Here is a 19,790-nt window from a genome sequence, read left to right as displayed (position 1 = left end):
CTTTAGCATCTCTTATGTACCTACTACTGCATTATGTCCTAAGATCCAACAAGATAATAGATAATAGGTAAATAATTTCAAGGGAATTTTAAATCCTATTAGGGAGATAAAACAGAGTAAAAAACCATATATGTGCTCTTATTAATGCAAAAGTTCAAAGAAACAAACATTTTCAAGGGATTTTAAATCCCATTAGGGAGATAAAACAGAGTCAAAAAACCATACATGTACTCTTCTTAATGCAAAAGTTCAAAGAAACAAAGTATCATTGTGAGTTTGAGCTGGTAAAGATTTTATGAAAGCTTTGGAAACTGAACTAGTTCTTTAGGGATGGTTAGAATTCATACAGGTGGGAGAGAGAGAAGAAAACAGATTATCCCACACTCTGAATCCATGACTTGGTGCAAGGTCCTTGAGGCTAGGAGTCATGCACACCTGTGTATTAATTAAAGCACCTACCATGATGCCTGATGCACAGAGGTACTGTGACACAGTAGTCTACTCAAAAGCTAATCTAGAAAAGAGTAACTGCAAGCTCCATACATTTTTTTTTTTTTTTGGCAGTTTTTGGCCGGGGCTGGGTTTAGATCCGCCACCTCTGGCATATGGGACCAATGCCCTACTCCTTTGAGCCACAGGCACCACCCCAAGCTCCATACATTTTTATATTCTTATATCTCTTCAATAAAAACCAAAAGAGAAGTATTTAACATGGAGGAAACAAAGAAAGTATTTAGAGTAAGAGATTCAGTCCCCATTTTATAGCAGAGTAAATATAGAAGAATTTAACTAAAATTAAGTCATTTGTTGAGATTTATCTGGCAGGGTCCATCTTCCCATAAAAAACTAGGTAACAAATTAAAGGAAATAATGAAAAATGAGAACAACTTTTGTATCACAGCAGATTATAAGATAAAACATTTTCTTTTGTTTTCTGATTTTGAGACATTCTCACTGTCATCCAGGCTAGAGTGCCATGGTGTCAGCCTAGCTCACAGCAACCTCAAACTCCTGGGGTCCCACGATCCTCCTATCTCAGCCTCCCAAGTAGCAGGGACTGTAAGTTCCTACCACAACACCCAGCTAATTTTTTCTATTTTTCAGAGACAGGGTCTTTCTTCTTCAGGCTTGTCTCAAACTCCTGAGGTCAAGGGAAACTTAACCTTGAACAGAGCTAGGATTATAGACATAAGCAACCTCATCTGGTCCCATTTTCATTTAAGTATTTTTTTCCATAAACCTACTATGTGGAATTTTAGGATATCCAAATTTAGGATATCCAAAATTCCTGATATTTAGGATATCCAAAACTGATATTTACCTCAGTGAAGTTGTAAAGAAAGAAAATCTGCCACATGTATACCTTTTGTCACTACAGGTTTGTAAATGGATAGTAATAAATCTGATTTATTATTTTGCTACTCAGAGTATTGATGTAAAAATCATAAATGTTATTCTTTACTAACACGATTATCTTATTAAATTAAATAAGTATCATGATTAGACATCAAGAGAGAAAAAGCTCGATGTATGGTAGCATATGGGTTTATAATGATAACATAACTCATTTTATCTCAAGAATTTTGTGATACAGTTGTAGATAAGTGAAGACAACATGTTATATCTTAAAGACAAGTTTAGCAAGAATCTGTGAAACTATTTGGGTGACTCAGACTCACAGATCATGACTCTTAGCTTCTTGTTGAGTTGATTCACTTCCCTAAAGAGATAGAATCTACTAATATCGATACTGTTTTAACTGAAATGGTTTGGAAAGTACATATTTCTACAAAATATCTTCTATCCAGTGCAAAATAACTCATTAACATGAATTCTATTTTTACCCTCTCCAACAAAATAAGTCAAACATATCTGGATAATTCTCTTACTAACATCTTAAATATCTTTAATTAGCTTTAATGTTTTAATTGAATATGACACTTCTGATGACACATTTTGACTCTTGGCCATTCTTTTTATCTTCCTATAACTACCCTGGCTTCTCATCTGTGTCAAAATTAAATGCCAGTCTTTCTGACAGAAAACCTTACTCTATAAAAAGGACAAGGTCTAAGTGTATAATTTCTTTATGTAAGAAAATATGCCATGTGCTTTCTTTTCAGTTCAGAGCTAAGTGACAATTTTAAGATTTATCATTCTGCCTAGAACTTAAGAGTAAAATTCCAAAGAAAATTCCAAATGTCATCATATATCTTTCAAATTAAATGTTTTTCAGACTTGGAAAAGATCTCTAATACTTACAAAACAGCAGGCTCCTAATATATATGTTTCTAAAGAAACAAAACATAAATATAGCATATCATATTAATTTTAAAATTCTACTGCTAAACAGAAATAAAAACTAATATACCTATTGTTTTTTAAGAATGTATCATGTTCCTTTATATCAATATAAACACTTTTATTGACAATTAAAAAAAACTTTTTTTTTTTTGAGATAGTTTTAAGCTGTCGTCCTGGGTAGAGTACTGTGATGTCATAGCTCACAGCAACCTCTAAACTCTTGGGCTTAAGCAATTCTCTGCCTCAGCCTCCCAAGTAGCTGGGACTACAGGCAACCTCCGCAACACCTGGCTATTTTTTGATTGTATTTGTCATTGCTGTTTGGCAGGCCCATCCTGGATTTGAACCCGTCAGCTCTGGTGCATGTGGCTGGCACCCTAGCCTCTGAGCTGCAGGCACTGAGTCTAAAAAAAAAACTTTTTAAAGGTCCAAATAAATTCAGTGACAATATCATGAAAATATCCTCTACTTCTTAAAGTAAATCTTTTGAGCTCTCTTACAGACTTTTTTGAGATCTCTTAGAGAATAAAGACTAAAAATGATAGGAAATATGGCTAGTGAAACTATTCTAGTTTCCGGTGTGGCATGCTATATTTAAAAAGAAAACTTGGGCTCAGCGCCTGTAGCTCAAGTTGCTAAGGCACCAGCCACATACGCCAGAGCTGGCGGGTTTGAATCCAGCCTGGGCCTGCCAAAGAACAATGACAACTACAACAAAAAAATAGCTGGGTGTTGTGGTGGGCACCTGTAGTCCCAGCTACTTGAGAGGCTGAGGCAAGACAATCACTATGCACTCTATCGAGGGCGACAGCTTGAGGTTCTGTCTCAAAAATAAATAAATAAAAAGAAAACTTGGTGTTTCTGTTTCTGTACGCTGTTTCTTCAGAGGTCACTGGCCTCCTTTGCTTTCCTGGCTCTCTTTCCAATTCTCCATTCCTTTTCCCTTCTCCTTCCCTGCTTATTCTATAGGCCCCCATCCCTGACACTCCTTTTTTTTTTTTTGAGACAAAGTCTCACTTTGTTGCCCTGGGTAAAGTGCTGTGGCATCACAGCTCACAGCCACCTCCAACTGTTAGGCTTAAGTGATTCTCTTGCCTCAGCCTCCTAAGTAGCTGGGACTACAGGCACCCACTACAATGCCCAGCTACTTTTTTGTTGTAGTTGTCACTGTTCTTTAGCAGGCCTGGGCCAGGTTCAAAACTGCCAACCCCTGTGTACGTGGCCAGCACCCTAGCCACTGAACTACGGATGCCGAGCCAACACTCTCATCATAAGCTTTCCCTTATACCATTCAGCTCCTACAATTCCCATGTTGCCCATCTTCTCTTTGCTATCCCCTATATCTCATGCTCCCCCACCCTCATACACTCATAAATACCACCTGATCTATTTTCTCCAAAAAGAGCAGAGTGTGGACCTGGCAGGAAAATCTCTTTGAAATAGATCTCTTTGCTGGGGAAGGAGAGGAGACTACTCCTGCTGGGTAGAAAGAGAAAGAAAACTGTTACAACTAGTCAGGGTGAGAAGCTGCCCAGAAGTAGTTGTCCTAAATGTTCTTAGGGGAGCTGCTATGGTTTGGATAGGTTTGTTTGTCCCCACCAAATCTCATGTTGAAATTTGATACCCAGTCTTTGTGGTGGCTCATGCCCATAATCCTAGCATTCTGGGAGGCCCAGGCTGGTGAATCACCAGGACACAGGAGTTGGAGACTAGCCTGTGCAAAGCAAGACCCACCACCCCCTACTAAAAGTAAAAAATCTTGCAAGGGGTTGTGGCAGGCATCTGTAGTCCCAGCTACTCAGGAGGCTAAGACAAGAGCAAGGATCACTTAAGCCCAAGAGTTTGAGGTTGCTGTGAGGTATGACATCAGGGCACTCAACCCAGGGCACAGAGTGAGACTCTGTCTAAAAAAAAGACAAAAGAAAAAGAAATTTGATCCTTCAGGATGGCAGTGTCGGGAGGTGGGGCATAGTGGGAGGTGTTTGGGTCATAGGGGCAACCTGATACCTCTTGAACAGCTTGGTGCTGCTCTCTAGTAGGAAGTTTTAGCTGTCAAAACGACTAGGTTAGTTCTCATGGGAAAGGATTAGTTCCCAAGAGAGAAAGCTGTTATAAAGCCAAAATGCCCCAAAGGTTAGTCCCTCTTTGTACATCCTTTCTTGCCTTTGAACTCTGCCTTGTTTAGCAGCACAAAATCTTTCACCACATGCCCAAGCCATGTTTCTTGTACAGCCTACAGAACTGTAAGCTAAATAAAATTCTTTTCTTTAAAAATTATCCAACCTCAGGTATTCTTTTATAGCAACAGAAAACAGACTAAGACAGGAGCACAACAGATCAGAAAAGTACAGCTGTACAATGGAACCAGCATATTGAACAAGGCTGCCCTAGAGACCACCTAGAGAAGGAACTATGGTCAAAGAAAGCAGCACAGACAGTAGAATATAGTTTTGGTTTTTAAAAAAATCTGAAATCAAGACGATGACTCAATTATTCAGTATGTGATTAAGATACTTTCTGAATAACACTGCCCACTTACACTCTGCATTGAAATTCTGAACACTCTTTTCTTTATCTCTGTATTTTATTCCTCTATTATCTCCACAGAAAAAATTGACCCTGACTAAGCACAGCTTCTAAGGCAAGAACAGTTCTTATTCTAGTTGGAAGACTTTCCAAATGAGGAGACAACACATTATTGAAACTTATACAAGTCACTGTGCATCAAAATCATCTCTGTGATGAAATTTAAGATGAGAAGTGATTTTTTTTTGCAGTTTTTGGCCAGGGCTGGGTTTGAACCTGCCACCTCTGGTATATGGGGCCAGTGCCCTACTCCTTTGAGCCACAGGCACCTCCCGAGAAGTGATTTTTTTTAAACAAAAAAAATTACAGCTGCAATCAACAAAAAAGCAAAAAGTTACTTAATAAAAGATCTCTTCAAGCAACAACTGAGAGTAGGATTATTTGAAGGTAAAAGAAAAAAAAGGCAGAAAAATTTGTACCAAAATCCACTGGTGTGGATTATGACACTTTTGACGTATATTGCTTTATAATATACACATACACACACACAAAAAGAAATTAACTCTTGCTATTTCTTTTGGTTTTTCATGATTAATAGATCACCTTCATTTTATGTTATGCTTGCTTTACTGCTGTTTTTGTTTTTTTTTTTTTTCTGAGATAGGGTCTCACACTTGTCACCTGGATAGTGGTGTCATCATGGTTCAGTGTAATCTTACACTCCTGGGCTCAAGTGATCTTCCTGCCTCAGCCTACTGAGAAGCCAGTACTTCAGGTGTATATCATCCTGCCTGGTTAATTTGTTTTTTAAATTATTTTGTAGAGACATAGTCTTGCTAAGTTGCCCAGGCTGGTCTTAAACTCCTCGGCTCAAGTGATTCTCTTGCCTCAGTCTCCCAAAGTGCTGAAGCGTGAGTCACTATGCCTGCCCTCTATTTCTGAATTGTTATTAATTATATCTTACATTAGATTTTAATATATTTAACCTTTATATTTTAAAATTTTGTTCTTCTGTTATATTTTCTAATATACTTATAAACTGTAGTTTTTAGAAAATGAATTCTGAGTATTTTTAATAAGACAGTGATATTAATACTGACATTTAGCATTATTTAAAAAATATAAAAATATTAGCACTATCATTTGTTCTGGTATTATAATTATCAGTGAGGGAGAAAAAAAGGCCTTTCACTTAGAACCTATTTGGGAATGATGGAATCAGACCAAATGCTATGGCCTTTGGTAAAAGGACAGAAATAAGAATGATTGCCTTCTCATAAAAACATTATGATTTAGGCTGCCTTGGGGTGGGTAAGGTACCTCCTACCTGTAATCCTAGCCCTCTGGGAAGCTGAGGTGGGAGGATCACTTGGTCTCAGGAGTTTGAGACCAGCCTGAGTGAGAGCAAGACCCCATCTGTACTAAAAATAGAAAAATTAACTAGGGATCATAGAGGATACCTATAGCTCTAGCTACTTAGGAGGCTGAGGCAGGCAGATTGCTCCATCCCAGGAGTTGGAAGTTGGGTGAGCTATGATGATGTCACAGCACTCTTAGCCTGGGCAACAGAGTAGACTCTATCTCAAAACAACAAAACAAAACAAAAAGATTTAGGTTATCTTAGACATTTCAATAAAAGACATCAGGTGTGATTCTGTGGTAAAGATGAGAATGAGAAAGGGAGCTTTGTGAGTAGAGGAGGAGACTAACTGGGATTTAAGAGATACAGGAATTTCTCTTCTTATCACCAACTTTTAGGGAAGCTCCTACCATAGATCTCACCCTACATTACTCATGGACAAAACAAGAGTTATGAGGAGAAGATAAGCATAGGATATAGTAAGTCAGGCCTATCTACTTACATGAAAAACTATCGAATACTGTAGGATTGCCCACATACATATCATATGCTTCCCTTTCCACACAAAACAAAACGTGGTACATGCTAATCTTATATTAAATATTCATCAAATGGATGAGTCAATGAATAAATGAGTATAAGCTATAAGTTGGTGGCACTAGAAATGAAAAAAAAAAGCATTTTGAAGAAGAAATGATGGAATTAAAAAAGGGGGAAATAATGTGACATACTGAATAGTGGACATAACAAAAAAACAAAACAGAAATGCCTCCAAGGTCTCTTATCTGAGAAAATAGGGGGGAAAACCAGTAAAGCACAAAAAAATGAAACAGAGAAAAGGCACATGGTTGATTAAAGAACAAAGATGATGAATCTAATTTGAGACTAGGTTTTAGGGAAAAGAAAGATATCTATGAATAGTCATAGAGTGGATGGAAATAAGCAAAGAAATATAAACTAAAGGGCAGAATGATAGAGGATTTAGATCAGCAAGGGTCACCTAAAGCCATAAATGTTTGGTAGTCTCTTTGAAAAAGAAAACTGAAATGAAAAGGACTATAGATATAGTCTTTTTTTTTCTTACTTATTTTTTCAGCCTCTAGACTCTGGCAAAGAAGATAAAGTCTTAAGGGATATCTTTGATAGAATGAACACAGAAGACTGAGAGACAGAGAAAGACACAGAGGCAGAAAAAGATCTGAGAGAGAAAGTAACTGTCAGTTTATTAACAAGGATTCATTAAGTACCTGGAGGCTTGGTGCCTGTAGCTCAGCAGCTAGGGCGCCAGCCATATATACCGGGGCTGGTGGGTTTGAACCCAGCCTGGCCCAGGCCTGCCCAAAAAAAAAAAAAAAAAAAAAATTAAGTACCTGGATAACTAACAATGTACTAACCATTATAATTAGCTTTTAGTTCACTCAGGCTTCTAATACAGTAAGTTTTGAAACAAGAAAGATCTTGGTCAGGACTCAAATTCTCAGATTTGCCTAATCAACTTACCTGGGATCACTGGAACAGTTAAATGTGCCCGTACGTATTCCAAATCTTGACACCTTTTTTACCATTTTCTCCCAGTGAATTTTACCCACCAAGGGACTTCTGTCATTTGCTATGACCTGTTTTCAAAAAAAGAAAAAAAGAAAGTTTAATTACCTAAAATGGAGCCAAACCAACCACATATATCTACAATACAATTTTACTCTTTTGAAAAAGATAATCTCTTCCCAGTTCTTATTTACTGTATCATCCACTGCAATTCTTATAGAAGGAGCAACTATCCAACTGGAAAACACTATAAGCAGTACATTAAATTCCCACATTCAATTACACTGGGGGAAGAGTCAAAACCATCATTAAAAAGCTAGCCATGTTCTTCACCATGTGGCCTCTTCTCTAGAATCAAGTTACACAGGAAGAAAACATCTCTTGGAGTCATTTCTCTTTGCTTTGAAGAAAAAAATTTAAATAATAATCCAAATAAAGCTTACTAAAAATTATCACATGCAGGTTCAATAAGTTTAAATTTTTTAAAACCGTAATTATGGAGCCAAAAGTTAAATACATGTATTCTATCAAACTACACTTTGACAAAATCAATAATAGTACTACTTCTGTGGCTTTTTATCAATTATGAGAGGCTCTAATATATAAAAAATTACCATAATGAATTTTATATTCTTGAACTTCTATTTTAAATTTACAAATAGCTTTCAAGCACAATTAGAATTGGAAGAAGAAAAATATTTTTTTTCTAAAAAAGAAAAAAATTTAAATTAACATTCAAAATATGTACTGACTTCTCTTACTATGTATTTCTAAGTATCTGCCGTTCTCTTCACTAACATCTTTTCCTTTTATGCTCTAATTTTCTTATTTTAAATAAAGGCAGAATTTCAATGAAGATACCAGTGAAAAACAAAAAATGTTAAAAACAAAACAAAAAAATAAATAAGTAGGAATTTAAAGCCAAAAATGTCTGAAGTCATCATGAAACCATTTGTTTAAGTCCAGAGTACATGGATCAAGTTTATTTTTATAAATGCTATAAAAATAAATTGCATACTGATACTATTCAGTTCGAAATTACAACCCAATACTCTGTGGGTCTCTAATGCTTCTGGGAGGAAGGACCATTTTCACGTTCACAAAACCTCTAAGACATGATGTTCCAGATCAGTGTGTGAAATGAGTGCCAAAAGTTAAGAGGCAGGAGGTGAGGTACTACTTCATCTGCGGGGCTCTCTGATGGAAAGTCTAATAAATGTCAGTGAGCAGCAGAAGAAAGGGCACATGGTGATGAAGTTCACTTTACATGCCAAAAAGTCATTGTCCAGTAACCTGAGATAGTCCTGATACTATCATCCTCATATTTACAGAAACATGCATTCATACATAATATCTTCTAATGTAACTTTGATGCTTAATACAATTTAGAGCATTAAGCAAACGGTTTTGACAGTACTTTTTAATGAAAATAAATGGTCTTATTAAGGGATAGATGGGTTCTTACTCAAATGGTTTAGGTAACCAAGAAGAGGGCAACTGGAAGACACAGCTTGACCAGGTAAAAGCTCTTTTTGAGAAGGTTCATAATGGTTACACTACTCACTCCCTAGCTTCCACATTTTTCCGTAGTCTAAAGTACTTTATAAGTTTTACCTGGGGAATCAAGCTTTTTTTTTTTTTTTTGTACTAATCAAGAGTCAATATGGCAGTTCTTTTGGTCAAATAATTGGAGAAATCTTGCACTTATTTTTCTGATTCTTCAGGAGGATGAAGAAGTCTCTGTGCAATCACATCATCACACTCCTTGCTCTTTGCCCTTTTTTTAAAAGAACTTTCTTCAGACCTTTCCCCACACTTTCATCAAGGTGACAACCAAAACATTTCAGGCCTGTGTGTATAACATTGCTTCAAGGAGTTTAGAAACTGCCTTGTTAATGTAAATATGGTCCCACATCTAGGGGCATCTTTCAGGGAAGATACTGTTCATTGCACAGCTATCTTTCAGATATATGATAACAGCTCCAATGCTAGAAAGGGAAAGAGGAATGAAAAGGGGTTATTCTCAGGTACCTCCTGGTTCCAGCCAACAGTAATAGAAGTAAAAGAAAAGAGTTGGGAACAGCACTGGGGCAGGTACAAGACAGTGCTCAACCCCAGGTCCTTATTTATTCAACAGGCTATGCTAGCATCTGTTTTTGAAGAGTTTAAGGATCCTTGACTGAGAGAGCTACACAAAAATGAAAAATACCCCAGGCATCACAGGAAAGCATTTTAAATGCTCTATAGATACATTTGTGCAACTAAAAAATACACTTTGTCCAGTGTCCCATCTAGTTGTATTACTTGAAGGTTTAGCATAAATTACATTTTGTGGAGGTTGAATTAAACAATTGCCATAAAACTGTGAATATTTTTTTTTTTTTTTTTTTAACAGAGCCTCAAGCTATCCCCCTGGACAGAGTGCTGTGGCATTACAGCTCACAGCAACCTCCAACTCCTGGGCTCAAGCGAGTCTCCTGCCTCCGCCTCCCAAGTAACTGGGACCACAGGCGCCCGCCACAACGCCCGGCTATTTTTTGGTTGCAGCCATCATTGTTGTTTGGCGGTCCGGGCTGGGGATTCGAACCCGCCACCTTAGGTGTACGTGGCTGGCGCCTTAGCCGGTTGAGCTATAGGCGCTGAGCCAAACTGTGAATATTTTCACAAAATAAATCATCTGGATGAGTCATACAGAACAACAAAATATTCTAAGCCTATTATTACTGTGTCACACCAGTAAGAGTCTCAAGTTTATAGCTTATATCCTAAAAGTATAAACGATGATTCTGAGAGGCAACCTCATTGCTAATCTAATAAAAGGGGGAGACATATTCCTCAACAGTTCAGGACGGAACTTTCTCTGTGGGGAATATTATCAGATACTAGAAAAAGTACAGGTCTGTAACAGACTTGGCAACACAGGCTAGAAGTGAAGCAATCTTTCCATTCCCTTTACCAGGGTACATGCCTCTCTGTACTGGCACCCTTATACTTGCTCACCCATATATTCCTTGAAGTTAACATAGTGCCTTGCTCAAATGGGTACTCATTAAATATTTAATAGAACAAAACTTTTTCAGCTTTTGATAGTTTAGTCATTTGTTCTATTTCTGATTACACAGATTCTCTAAAGGAAAGACTCCAAGTTTTTGATTTGTTATAAGGAAAGTCCCTTCCCCAGCAAACTGTCATCTGGAATGTTTTCTGGACAAACATTAGGATAAAGAGTAACTTGTTATGTAACTGCCAATGTTTTTTGACCCTAGTGAGACATAAAGATGTCTAATTCAGTGCATTTAAAAATATCCTGCATTTTTTTCTTTTTTTTTTTGAGATAGAGTCTGACTCTGTTGCCTAAGCTAGTATGCCCTGGTATCTACCAGACAAGCTTACAACAACCTCTACTCTTGGGTTCAAGTGATCCTCCTGCCTCATCCTCCCAACTAGCTCCGAGTACAGGCACCTGCCATTACACCCAGCTAATTTTTCTATTTTTTGTAAAGACAGGGTCTTGTTCTTGCTCAGGCTGGTCTTCAACTCCTGAGCTCAAGCAATCTTCCTGCCGTGGCCTCCCAAAGGGCTAGGATTACAGGCGTGAGCCACCATGCCTAGCCCCCAGATATACTTTTTTTTTTTTTGCAGTTTCTGACCAGGGCTGGGTTTGAACTTGCCACCTCCAGCATATGGGGCTGGTGCCCTACTCCTTTGAGCCACAGGTGCTGCCCCAAATATACTTCTTTAGAGGTGGGGTTTACTACTGATCAGAGTATTTGGCATACCTCTTTTAATATTGTTAATTCCACATAGTAATATCCAGGATTAATTAAATTACGTAGGAGTGCTGTGCTATGATTGGTTTTTGCATTTCTCAATATTTTATTATAACAGGGAGCCTCCATGTTCAAAATCATAGACCAACCTAAGTAAATACATATAAACTGTACAAAATCATTAAAAGTGAGGACAAGTGATTGACAAAAATGAAATTCAGTGGCATTTAAATTTTTTTTGGTATTCTACTAGCTTATATAATGAACAAACACAAATAAATGGTTTTTACCAATAGAAAATATAGAATAAAGTGTCTTGCTATTTATTTCACCTCCAGATTAGTGTCAAGTACTGAATAAATTAGAACCTCCCTGAACAAAACCATTGTCCTTTAAACAAAGATAAACAAGTTTAAGATCAGCTATTAACTCTTTTCAGTCAAACAGGAAATACATTAACTTCAGTTAATAATACTTCAGTAAATATTGACCCAGGGCTTTGCTTTCAAGTCTTTTGATGCTTTTCACTACTACCTCAATTCAGGTGACTTTAAATTCCTCTTTATAATGTGATACAACCAGTAAGGAACAAATATGTCCTCCTTTAAACTATGACAAAAGTCAAAACAAAGAAACAGAAATATTAAGATAAATTCATAAAATTAAAAAATTATGCTAACTTTTCTATTTCAAAAGCCTACCCACTGTGCCATCTGCCCCTCTACCAAGAGAGTCTTTTGAAAGAAAAGTCATCATTTTCCATCAAGTTCCATTTGTGATGCCAACAAGATAACTAGTGTCAGAAAACCCACAAAACAGGCAAATGAATACTAATGAAAGATACAAGCTTAATTAGGTTAAAAACAAAGTAGAAAAACTCACTATGTTAGAAAGAACTGTTAGAAAAAAAGAGGACTTAGTTCTTCACCATCTATTATTGGTGAAAATGTCACATGTATGCTGCTACCTCAAAAATTAAAATTAGTTCTGTTTATTTCACATTACAAAGAACACTGGAAAAACATGAAAAAGCTTGAAAATTTGAAAAGGATTGAACTAGCTGGGATCTATGCATCTTTATCAATGAAAACATTCCTTACAGACTTAAAAAAATGATAAGGTAAAAAGTCAGCTTCTTTTAAAATACAGTAGTCATCACTGATCCATGGGTCCACTTTCTGTGGTCAACCACAGTCCAAAAATATCACATACAATAATGTATTTTAAGAGCAAGAGACCACATGCACATAAATTTTATTACAATATACTGTTATAATTGTTCTATTTTATTAGTAGTTGTTAAATCTCTTATTTAGCCTAACCTATAAATTAAACTTTATCATAGATACATATGAATAGGAAAAAATATATAGTGTATATGGGATTCAGTACTATCTGGTTTCAAGCACCAGACAGAGCAACTAGATAAGAGCAACTTAGATAAGAGCAACTACTGAAACTAGAAGAAAATAATGCAAATTGTTAAATGCTGGATTCCTGAAAGTTATCCTTTTGATAAATATTCCCCGAGCTGAAACAATGGCAAGGAACAAAGAGACTAATTCTCTTCTATTTCTAGCAGGTATTTTCAACTTTAAGTATAGTTTTTTTAAAAAAACCCCAACTCAATCCTTTTTTGAGAGCTTAAACCAGGATGTCTATGTTGATCAGCTTAGTTGGCTAGTTACAATGCCAAGGACAGGTTTTAACCTCACTCTTTTTAGTTGTCCTAACAGAGATGGTTCTTCCAGACCAAGCCAGCCATTTGACAGATGTAACCCACTGACCCCAAAGAACACAAGCCAGACAGTGGTAATCAGTGCAAACCTTGAGCATCACTGGAAAAATTATGTACATCATTTCTATACACAGACAACCATATAAATACACTACATTTTTCCTAGGAGTCATTTTTTAACTATTAATACCTATGAGGTTTTAAAATATTTTCAGAGAAAAATAATTTAGTAAGCAGAATTTATAATGCTAACATTCACTATCATTGTTTGTTCTTTACTTCTTTCAAGTGACATCAAAGAATTCTCTGCCAATCTCTAACTCTTTAGCCTGCTTATTTTTCTCCTTAGGATTTTCCACTGATAGCATATTAAATATTTATTTATTTGGTGTCTGGCTCTCCCAAATGGAATATGAGCTGCCAGAGAGAGCAAGGACTTAGCATAGTATGTATCCCTAGTACATCTCCCAGGCCCAGAACAAGGCCTGGCGCACACATATCTACTTAATAAACTGTTCCATGAATTGTGCCACATATTAAGAGAGTTTAATCCATGGGTATCTTTAACAGGACATCAAAAAATAGTAGATTGTTTATAAACCAAGAACCTACTGCTAACTAGTGAAACAGAATGTGTTTGTTAGCACACATAGCATCCTATATACCAAAAGAATTTCCAGACTTTTGGCATGGCTCTTTCAAGTTTCAGCATCTTCATCTTTCATTTCTATGGCATTAGTCAATGTGGGTGATGAAGGGCAGTGGGACTGGCTACTCAACTCAGTCTCAGAAATAAAATCTAAAATGATCAAAGCTGGTTAAGTCTTTCTCAATCAGACTATTAGAAATAAATGACAGAGAAATGAAATAACAATTTACTTATAAATTAAGGCTTTAAAAAAGTTATAGCTTATTTTTCAGTACCAATTAACTAACACAGAAATAAATTGAAATGTAAATGGATAATGTATAGACTATACTCATACCCTCCAAAATTCTCACATTGCTGAACTTAAAATTAGTGAATTCAATTATCTGGCAGGTAAAAGGTCAAATGCAATAGGAAGATTACAATAAAGGAAAGGCCATGAATGTCCAATGCATCTCCAGAAGAATTCCCAAATCACAACTCTTAAACACAGTGGATTACAGTATACTCCATCCTCTTCAGATGTATATGTATTTATTGAAAGCTATGTACAATAGAAAATCTAACTATCCACTATTACACTACTAGTCAGTGACAGTACCAGACCTGCAACTCAAGTCTCTGAACTTAAAGCTTTTTCTATCATATTTTGCAATCTTTGTTCTCAGAAAGAAATACAAAGATGAAGCTATTTTTAGTGTTTATACCCTGAATCAAAATTTGTAAAACCCAGCATGAAATAACAAAGAGCACTGGACAAAAAATCAGGGCACTGGGATCTGAACCAGTTCAATATTACCAACCACTCCCATGACCCTGGGCAAACTACTTTATCTCTTGAAGCCTCAGCCTCAGAAAGGGTTAGCTCTGATATAATTCTAAGCTTCAGCCACTCACATTAGTAATTTTAATTGCATTCATGCTGTTAATTTACGTAATGTTAGGTGAACTCACAAAATTTAAATAACTTTATCTTTGTCCTAAGCAATATTTATGAAATTACATGCTCAAGATAATATAGATTTTTCTAATTTACATTAAAATATATAAATGATAACATGTGCCCACCCATTTACCATAAACTACAATATAAAATAGATAGAAAATATCTATTAGATATTCCACCATTATATATATCTAATAGATAGAAAAATAGATAAATAGAAATATAAAAGATTATTTTTAAGGTCCTTAATAGCTCTAAATTTCTAATATGCTAATTAATTCAGTTTTTATATCATGAAAAACAGGGGTTAAATTGGGCACGGTGGCTCATGCCTGTAATCCCAGCATTCTGGGAGGCCAAAGTAGGTGTATCACTTGAGCTCATGAGTTCAAGACCAGCCTGAGCAAGAGTGAGACCCCCATCTCTAAAAATAGCCAGGTGTTGCAAATCAAAACCACTCTAAGATATCACCTAACCCCAGCAAAATTAGCCCACATCACCAAGTCACAAAACAGCAGACGCTGGAGTGGATGTGGAGAGAAGGGACCACTCCTACGCTGTTGGTGGAATTGCAAACTAATACAGTCTTTTTGGAGAGAAGTATGGAGAATCCTCAAAGGTATAAATGTAGACCTTCCATTTGACCCTGCAATCCCATTACTAGGTATCTACCCAGAAGAACATAAATCATTTTACCACAAAGACATTTGCACTAGAATGTTTACTGCGGCTCAATTCATAATTGCCAAGTTGTGGAAACAACCCATGAATGGATCAACAAACTGTGGTATATGTATACCATGGAATATTATGCAGCCATTAAAAAATGGAGTCTTTACATCTTTTATATTTACCTGGATGGAGATGAAATACATTCTTCTTAGTAAAGTATCACAAGAATGGAAAGATGAATATCCAATGTATTCCATACTAATATGAAATCAATGTATAAACAATTACATGTTCCTCAGAACAATAAAACACTATTATAATTCACTTAAGAGGTAGAGGGAAGTGTGGAGGGAAAGGGGGAGAAAGTATGGCAGAAGGAGGGAAGACATGAGGCGGGATCTCACCTATTTGAATATTGTGAGGGTGTATAACATGCCCACTGGGTGAGGGGCTCTTCTACAAATGAAACTTTACCATGGAAGTGAGAATAACCTAACCTAAATATTGTACCCTCATATTAATTTGAATAAAGTTTAAAAAATAAAAAATAGCCAAGCATTGTGGCAAGTTCCTGTTGTCCCAGCTACTTAGGAGGGTGAGGCAAGCAAATCACTGGAGCCCAAGATTTAGAAGTTGCTGTGAGCTACAATGCCACAGCACTCTACCAAGGGCAACAAAGTAAGACTATCTCAAAAAAACACAACAAAAAAACACAAATGGGTTAAAATGATAATATCATCATAAGCAAAGTAATGAGCACCTTCCACCATTTCTCTCACAACAGCTGCCCCTCTATATAATCATAAAGTTGTCTATTTCCCTAATGGAAGGATTCCTTTACTTTTACATTAGGGTTCTTCCTTTACATACAAAAATTACTTGGGATATTGACTTCAAAACTGGAGTTAAGGATGTGTTATTTGGTTCAATGTAAACATCTTACATTGTATATTGAAGCAATACCCTGAACCCCATAAATGCATCAATGTACAAAGTTATGATTTAATAAAAAATATTTTTAAAAAACTGGAGTTAATAAAAAACTGAGACAAACAGTGCAAATCACTAAATAAAAGTGGCATATATGTGTGTTTCTCACTTCAATGAAGAGCCAGCTACTCAAATGGATTTTCTTCTGCTGATATATTAAAAAAAAAAAAAAGTCAGCTCTTATTCCCTGACTTTCCCTTTCCCACTCTTAAATTTTCATGCTCCTTGGTCTCCAAGCCTCTTTAATAGGACACTGGAGCCTCCCTGTGAGAACTGAGTTATGTTTAAGAAATATGGCACAAGTACAACATGTTACTGATACATAATATTTAAGTAAAAATAATTTCTTTTATGCTTCTCAAATTATCAAGAACTATCACTGCTTCTGATACCTGAACCAGCCAGATGCCATCTTTTGTATCTTCTACAAGCTCATAGAAGTGCATTTCACCACTGAAATTGGTACTAGAAACAGACTCAGATGCTTCTTCTTCCTTGAGAGCAGAATAGAGCTCACCTTCCATCAAGTCACCTGAAGAAAAAATAATAATATTAATAAGATTTCAAAAATCCTATGTTTCCAATTTCAATGGTTAATTCCATTTTTTACACTATGAATTATCTTATTGTACTTTCACTGTATTCTATCGAAAAGAACACTAGAGGCTCAGCACCTATAGACCAGCGGAGCAGCTATGCCAGCCGCATACACCAGAGCTGGCGGGTTCGAATCCAGCCTGGGCCTGCCAAACAACGACAACTACAACCAAAACACAGCCGAGCATTGTGACAGGTGCCTATAGTCCCAGCTACTTGGGAGGCTGAGGCAAGAGAATTGCTTAAGCCCAAGAGTTTGAGGTTGCTGTGAGCTGTGATGCCACAGCACTCTACTGAGGGTGACAAAGTGAGACTCTGTCTCAAAAAAGTTCTAGTGGGGTCATCATATAATTATTGCATTTACAGGACTTAGAAGTTAGAACTTTACCTATAAGATAAAACAATCTTCACATCTGCATTCAAATTATAATGCTAGAGCTTGTATCATGAAATAAAAAGGAAAACATCAAAATCAAATTATTTTAACTTTTGCCTTTAATATGAAACAGTGAGAAGCCAGGCACTGTATCATGACAGCAGCAAAACAAAAAGTACTAAAAATTAAACTGTTATACCAAGATTTTTCTGCTATAAAACGTGTAATCTGAGTCATATTTTTGTGGGCTGTATGTGTTTTTTAAGATTATATATGGACTCCTTATATATTCAATGTGACAAGTATTTTTAGGCCCAAAGGAAAGCAATAATAAATCAAATATCAAATAAAAGTCAAAAGAAAAAAATGTGTGATCAAATTATTTTACCATGAAAAATGATTTGGGTTTGGCAGTTAAGACGCGTCTTCTTTCTAAACGGAGAGAGTTTATTTATTAGAGATTTTTACTTTACTTACTTCATTTATCCTTCCTGTGGTAGAACTGAAAGTCACTAAAAACCAGTCAGTAAACATGAGGCAAGAATAATACTCAATTTTATATTTTCTCTAAAGAAAATTTATCACTTTTTGCAGAATGGGTTTCCCTCCTCTGCCCTAGTAGTGAGATATGAGTTTTATAACCCTTAACCTACAAATATGCAAGTGTTAAACTACTACTGAGTTCATATTCTTGTCTATCACAGTACGTAGCTAGAGGGGACTAAATAAGGAAAAATTTGTCTTGTAAAAGACACAGCTGACAGATACACTTGAAACAACAAAAAAGATAACCATCAGTTTCATCTGCTTCCTACAGCAACCCAGAATGCCTTTCTCAAATTACATTCCCCTTTCAGGAAGTACTGAACAAAGATACACTTTGTCCAGCAGTGAAAAGAAATTAACTGTATTTCTCACCTAATACTACCCCAAACAGAGAGTTACTGAAAATACATTCTTTAAGATGTTAAATACTCTCTCAGCACTATTTCAATTCTCTTTCTCAACCTATTATCTGATTGCAAGGGTGCTTGCAATAAAACAGAAGACCGAAAAAAAAGTTTACATCCAAGATAAAATTTTTTTTAACTCTGACAGAAATATAAACTCAAATCCATTCTGTCAAATGTTCACCTTATTTTCACCGAACTTAAAATATGAAAAGCTAATACTGTTACAGTGCTCACTTTATCTATATTCAAACTCATAATTCAACCTCAGGCCCAAATGCCTCTTTCATATTAAGTATTCTAATGATGGTTTCCCCTCGGGTAGCTTGCTGGTACTGTAGCGACAAATACTGCTATTTAGAGACAACGTTTCAGAGTTTTTCTTGTCTTACATGCTTATGAACTTCAACTGACAATGCTTTCCGGTTTGCAACTGGTTGACATACCCGAATTTTGAGAAAAATCACTCAACTTAGTAAACAACACTAAGAAGCTACGCTTTAAACTGTCATTTAAAAAAAAATCCTTAAGAAGAGACACCAACACCCCTACAAATAATGTCAGCCTCCTTCTCAGAATGGGCATCCACACATTTTGTTGTAGAAAACATGGACAAAGAAAATGTGGGTAGCTCTCCCAGCAGTCTGCTTAACCCTTCCAGGGAACACCTCACTCTGGGGGAACAGCCAGGTACCAGGAGCACAGGTCGCCCCCCCCTCCCCCAAGTGCACGGGACCCTGGAAACCTGACACTCGCCTGACTTTTCCACCAGCTCCCGGACATCCTTCTTCTCCGGCAGCCCGGAGTAGCCCAGCCCCCGGCACTCCAAAATGGTCTTCAGCTTCTTGAAGCTCAGCGCCACCGGATCCACCAGCTGGGTGGCAAAGATGCCAGTTTCATACCACACAATGGCCTCAAAAAACCTGGCCAGGACGAACAGGACCAAAAAATAAAGGAGCAGGAAAAAAAGCTTCAGCCACATCTTCTCCGGTGTCTCCTCTCTTTCCAGAGAGCTCGGAATGTGGGAAAGAGGAGGGTCTGGAGCGGGGGATAGTGGCTTCACGGAAGCCTGTGCGAGGGCACCGGGTCCGCGTGCTGGCCGGCCCGGCCGCCGTCACTGGCCAGCCATCCCCCGCCGGGAGACAGGTGATTTGGTATCCGCGCGGGTGTGAGGCAAAGACCAGGAGGACAGAGGCGCAGAGCCTCGCGCCGGGCCTTCCAGTCAAAAGGTGAGAAAAATAAAGGGGGAAAAGTCAGCAAAACCCATCCATTCACACCGACAGGGAGAGCCCGCGGAGTAGAACAAAACCAGGGACGTCGCCCCGGCGGTGGACACTGACCCAGGCAGCGGGGATTGGCCCTCCGGT

The 19,790-nt window shown here is 37.1% G+C and overlaps 1 protein-coding gene across 2 annotated transcripts in view; it reads right to left on the bottom strand.

Moving 5' to 3' along the window:
• LOC100947923 (E3 ubiquitin-protein ligase RNF103) overlaps positions 1 to 19,790 on the bottom strand; it is a 112,590-nt gene extending 92,800 nt beyond the window's left edge. The window contains exons 1-3 of one of the 2 annotated variants that reach the window (XM_003799193.3): positions 19,180 to 19,790; positions 16,893 to 17,032; positions 7,691 to 7,806 (exon numbers count right to left, since the gene is read on the bottom strand). In XM_003799193.3, coding sequence (XP_003799241.1) covers positions 7,691 to 7,806; positions 16,893 to 17,032; positions 19,180 to 19,405 — 482 coding nt within the window. In that variant the 5' untranslated portion in view covers positions 19,406 to 19,790. The remainder of the gene's footprint in view (positions 1 to 7,690; positions 7,807 to 16,892; positions 17,033 to 19,179) is intronic. The other variant, XM_012811003.2, reaches the window with a different exon arrangement.

The sequence above is a fragment of the Otolemur garnettii genome, unplaced genomic scaffold, assembly GCF_000181295.1.
Source record: "Otolemur garnettii isolate 467f Iridium unplaced genomic scaffold, OtoGar3 scaffold00147, whole genome shotgun sequence".
Taxonomy (NCBI): domain Eukaryota; kingdom Metazoa; phylum Chordata; class Mammalia; order Primates; family Galagidae; genus Otolemur; species Otolemur garnettii.
The sequence above is the reverse complement of the archived record's forward strand: the minus strand, read 5'-3'. Positions and strand labels throughout refer to the sequence as shown.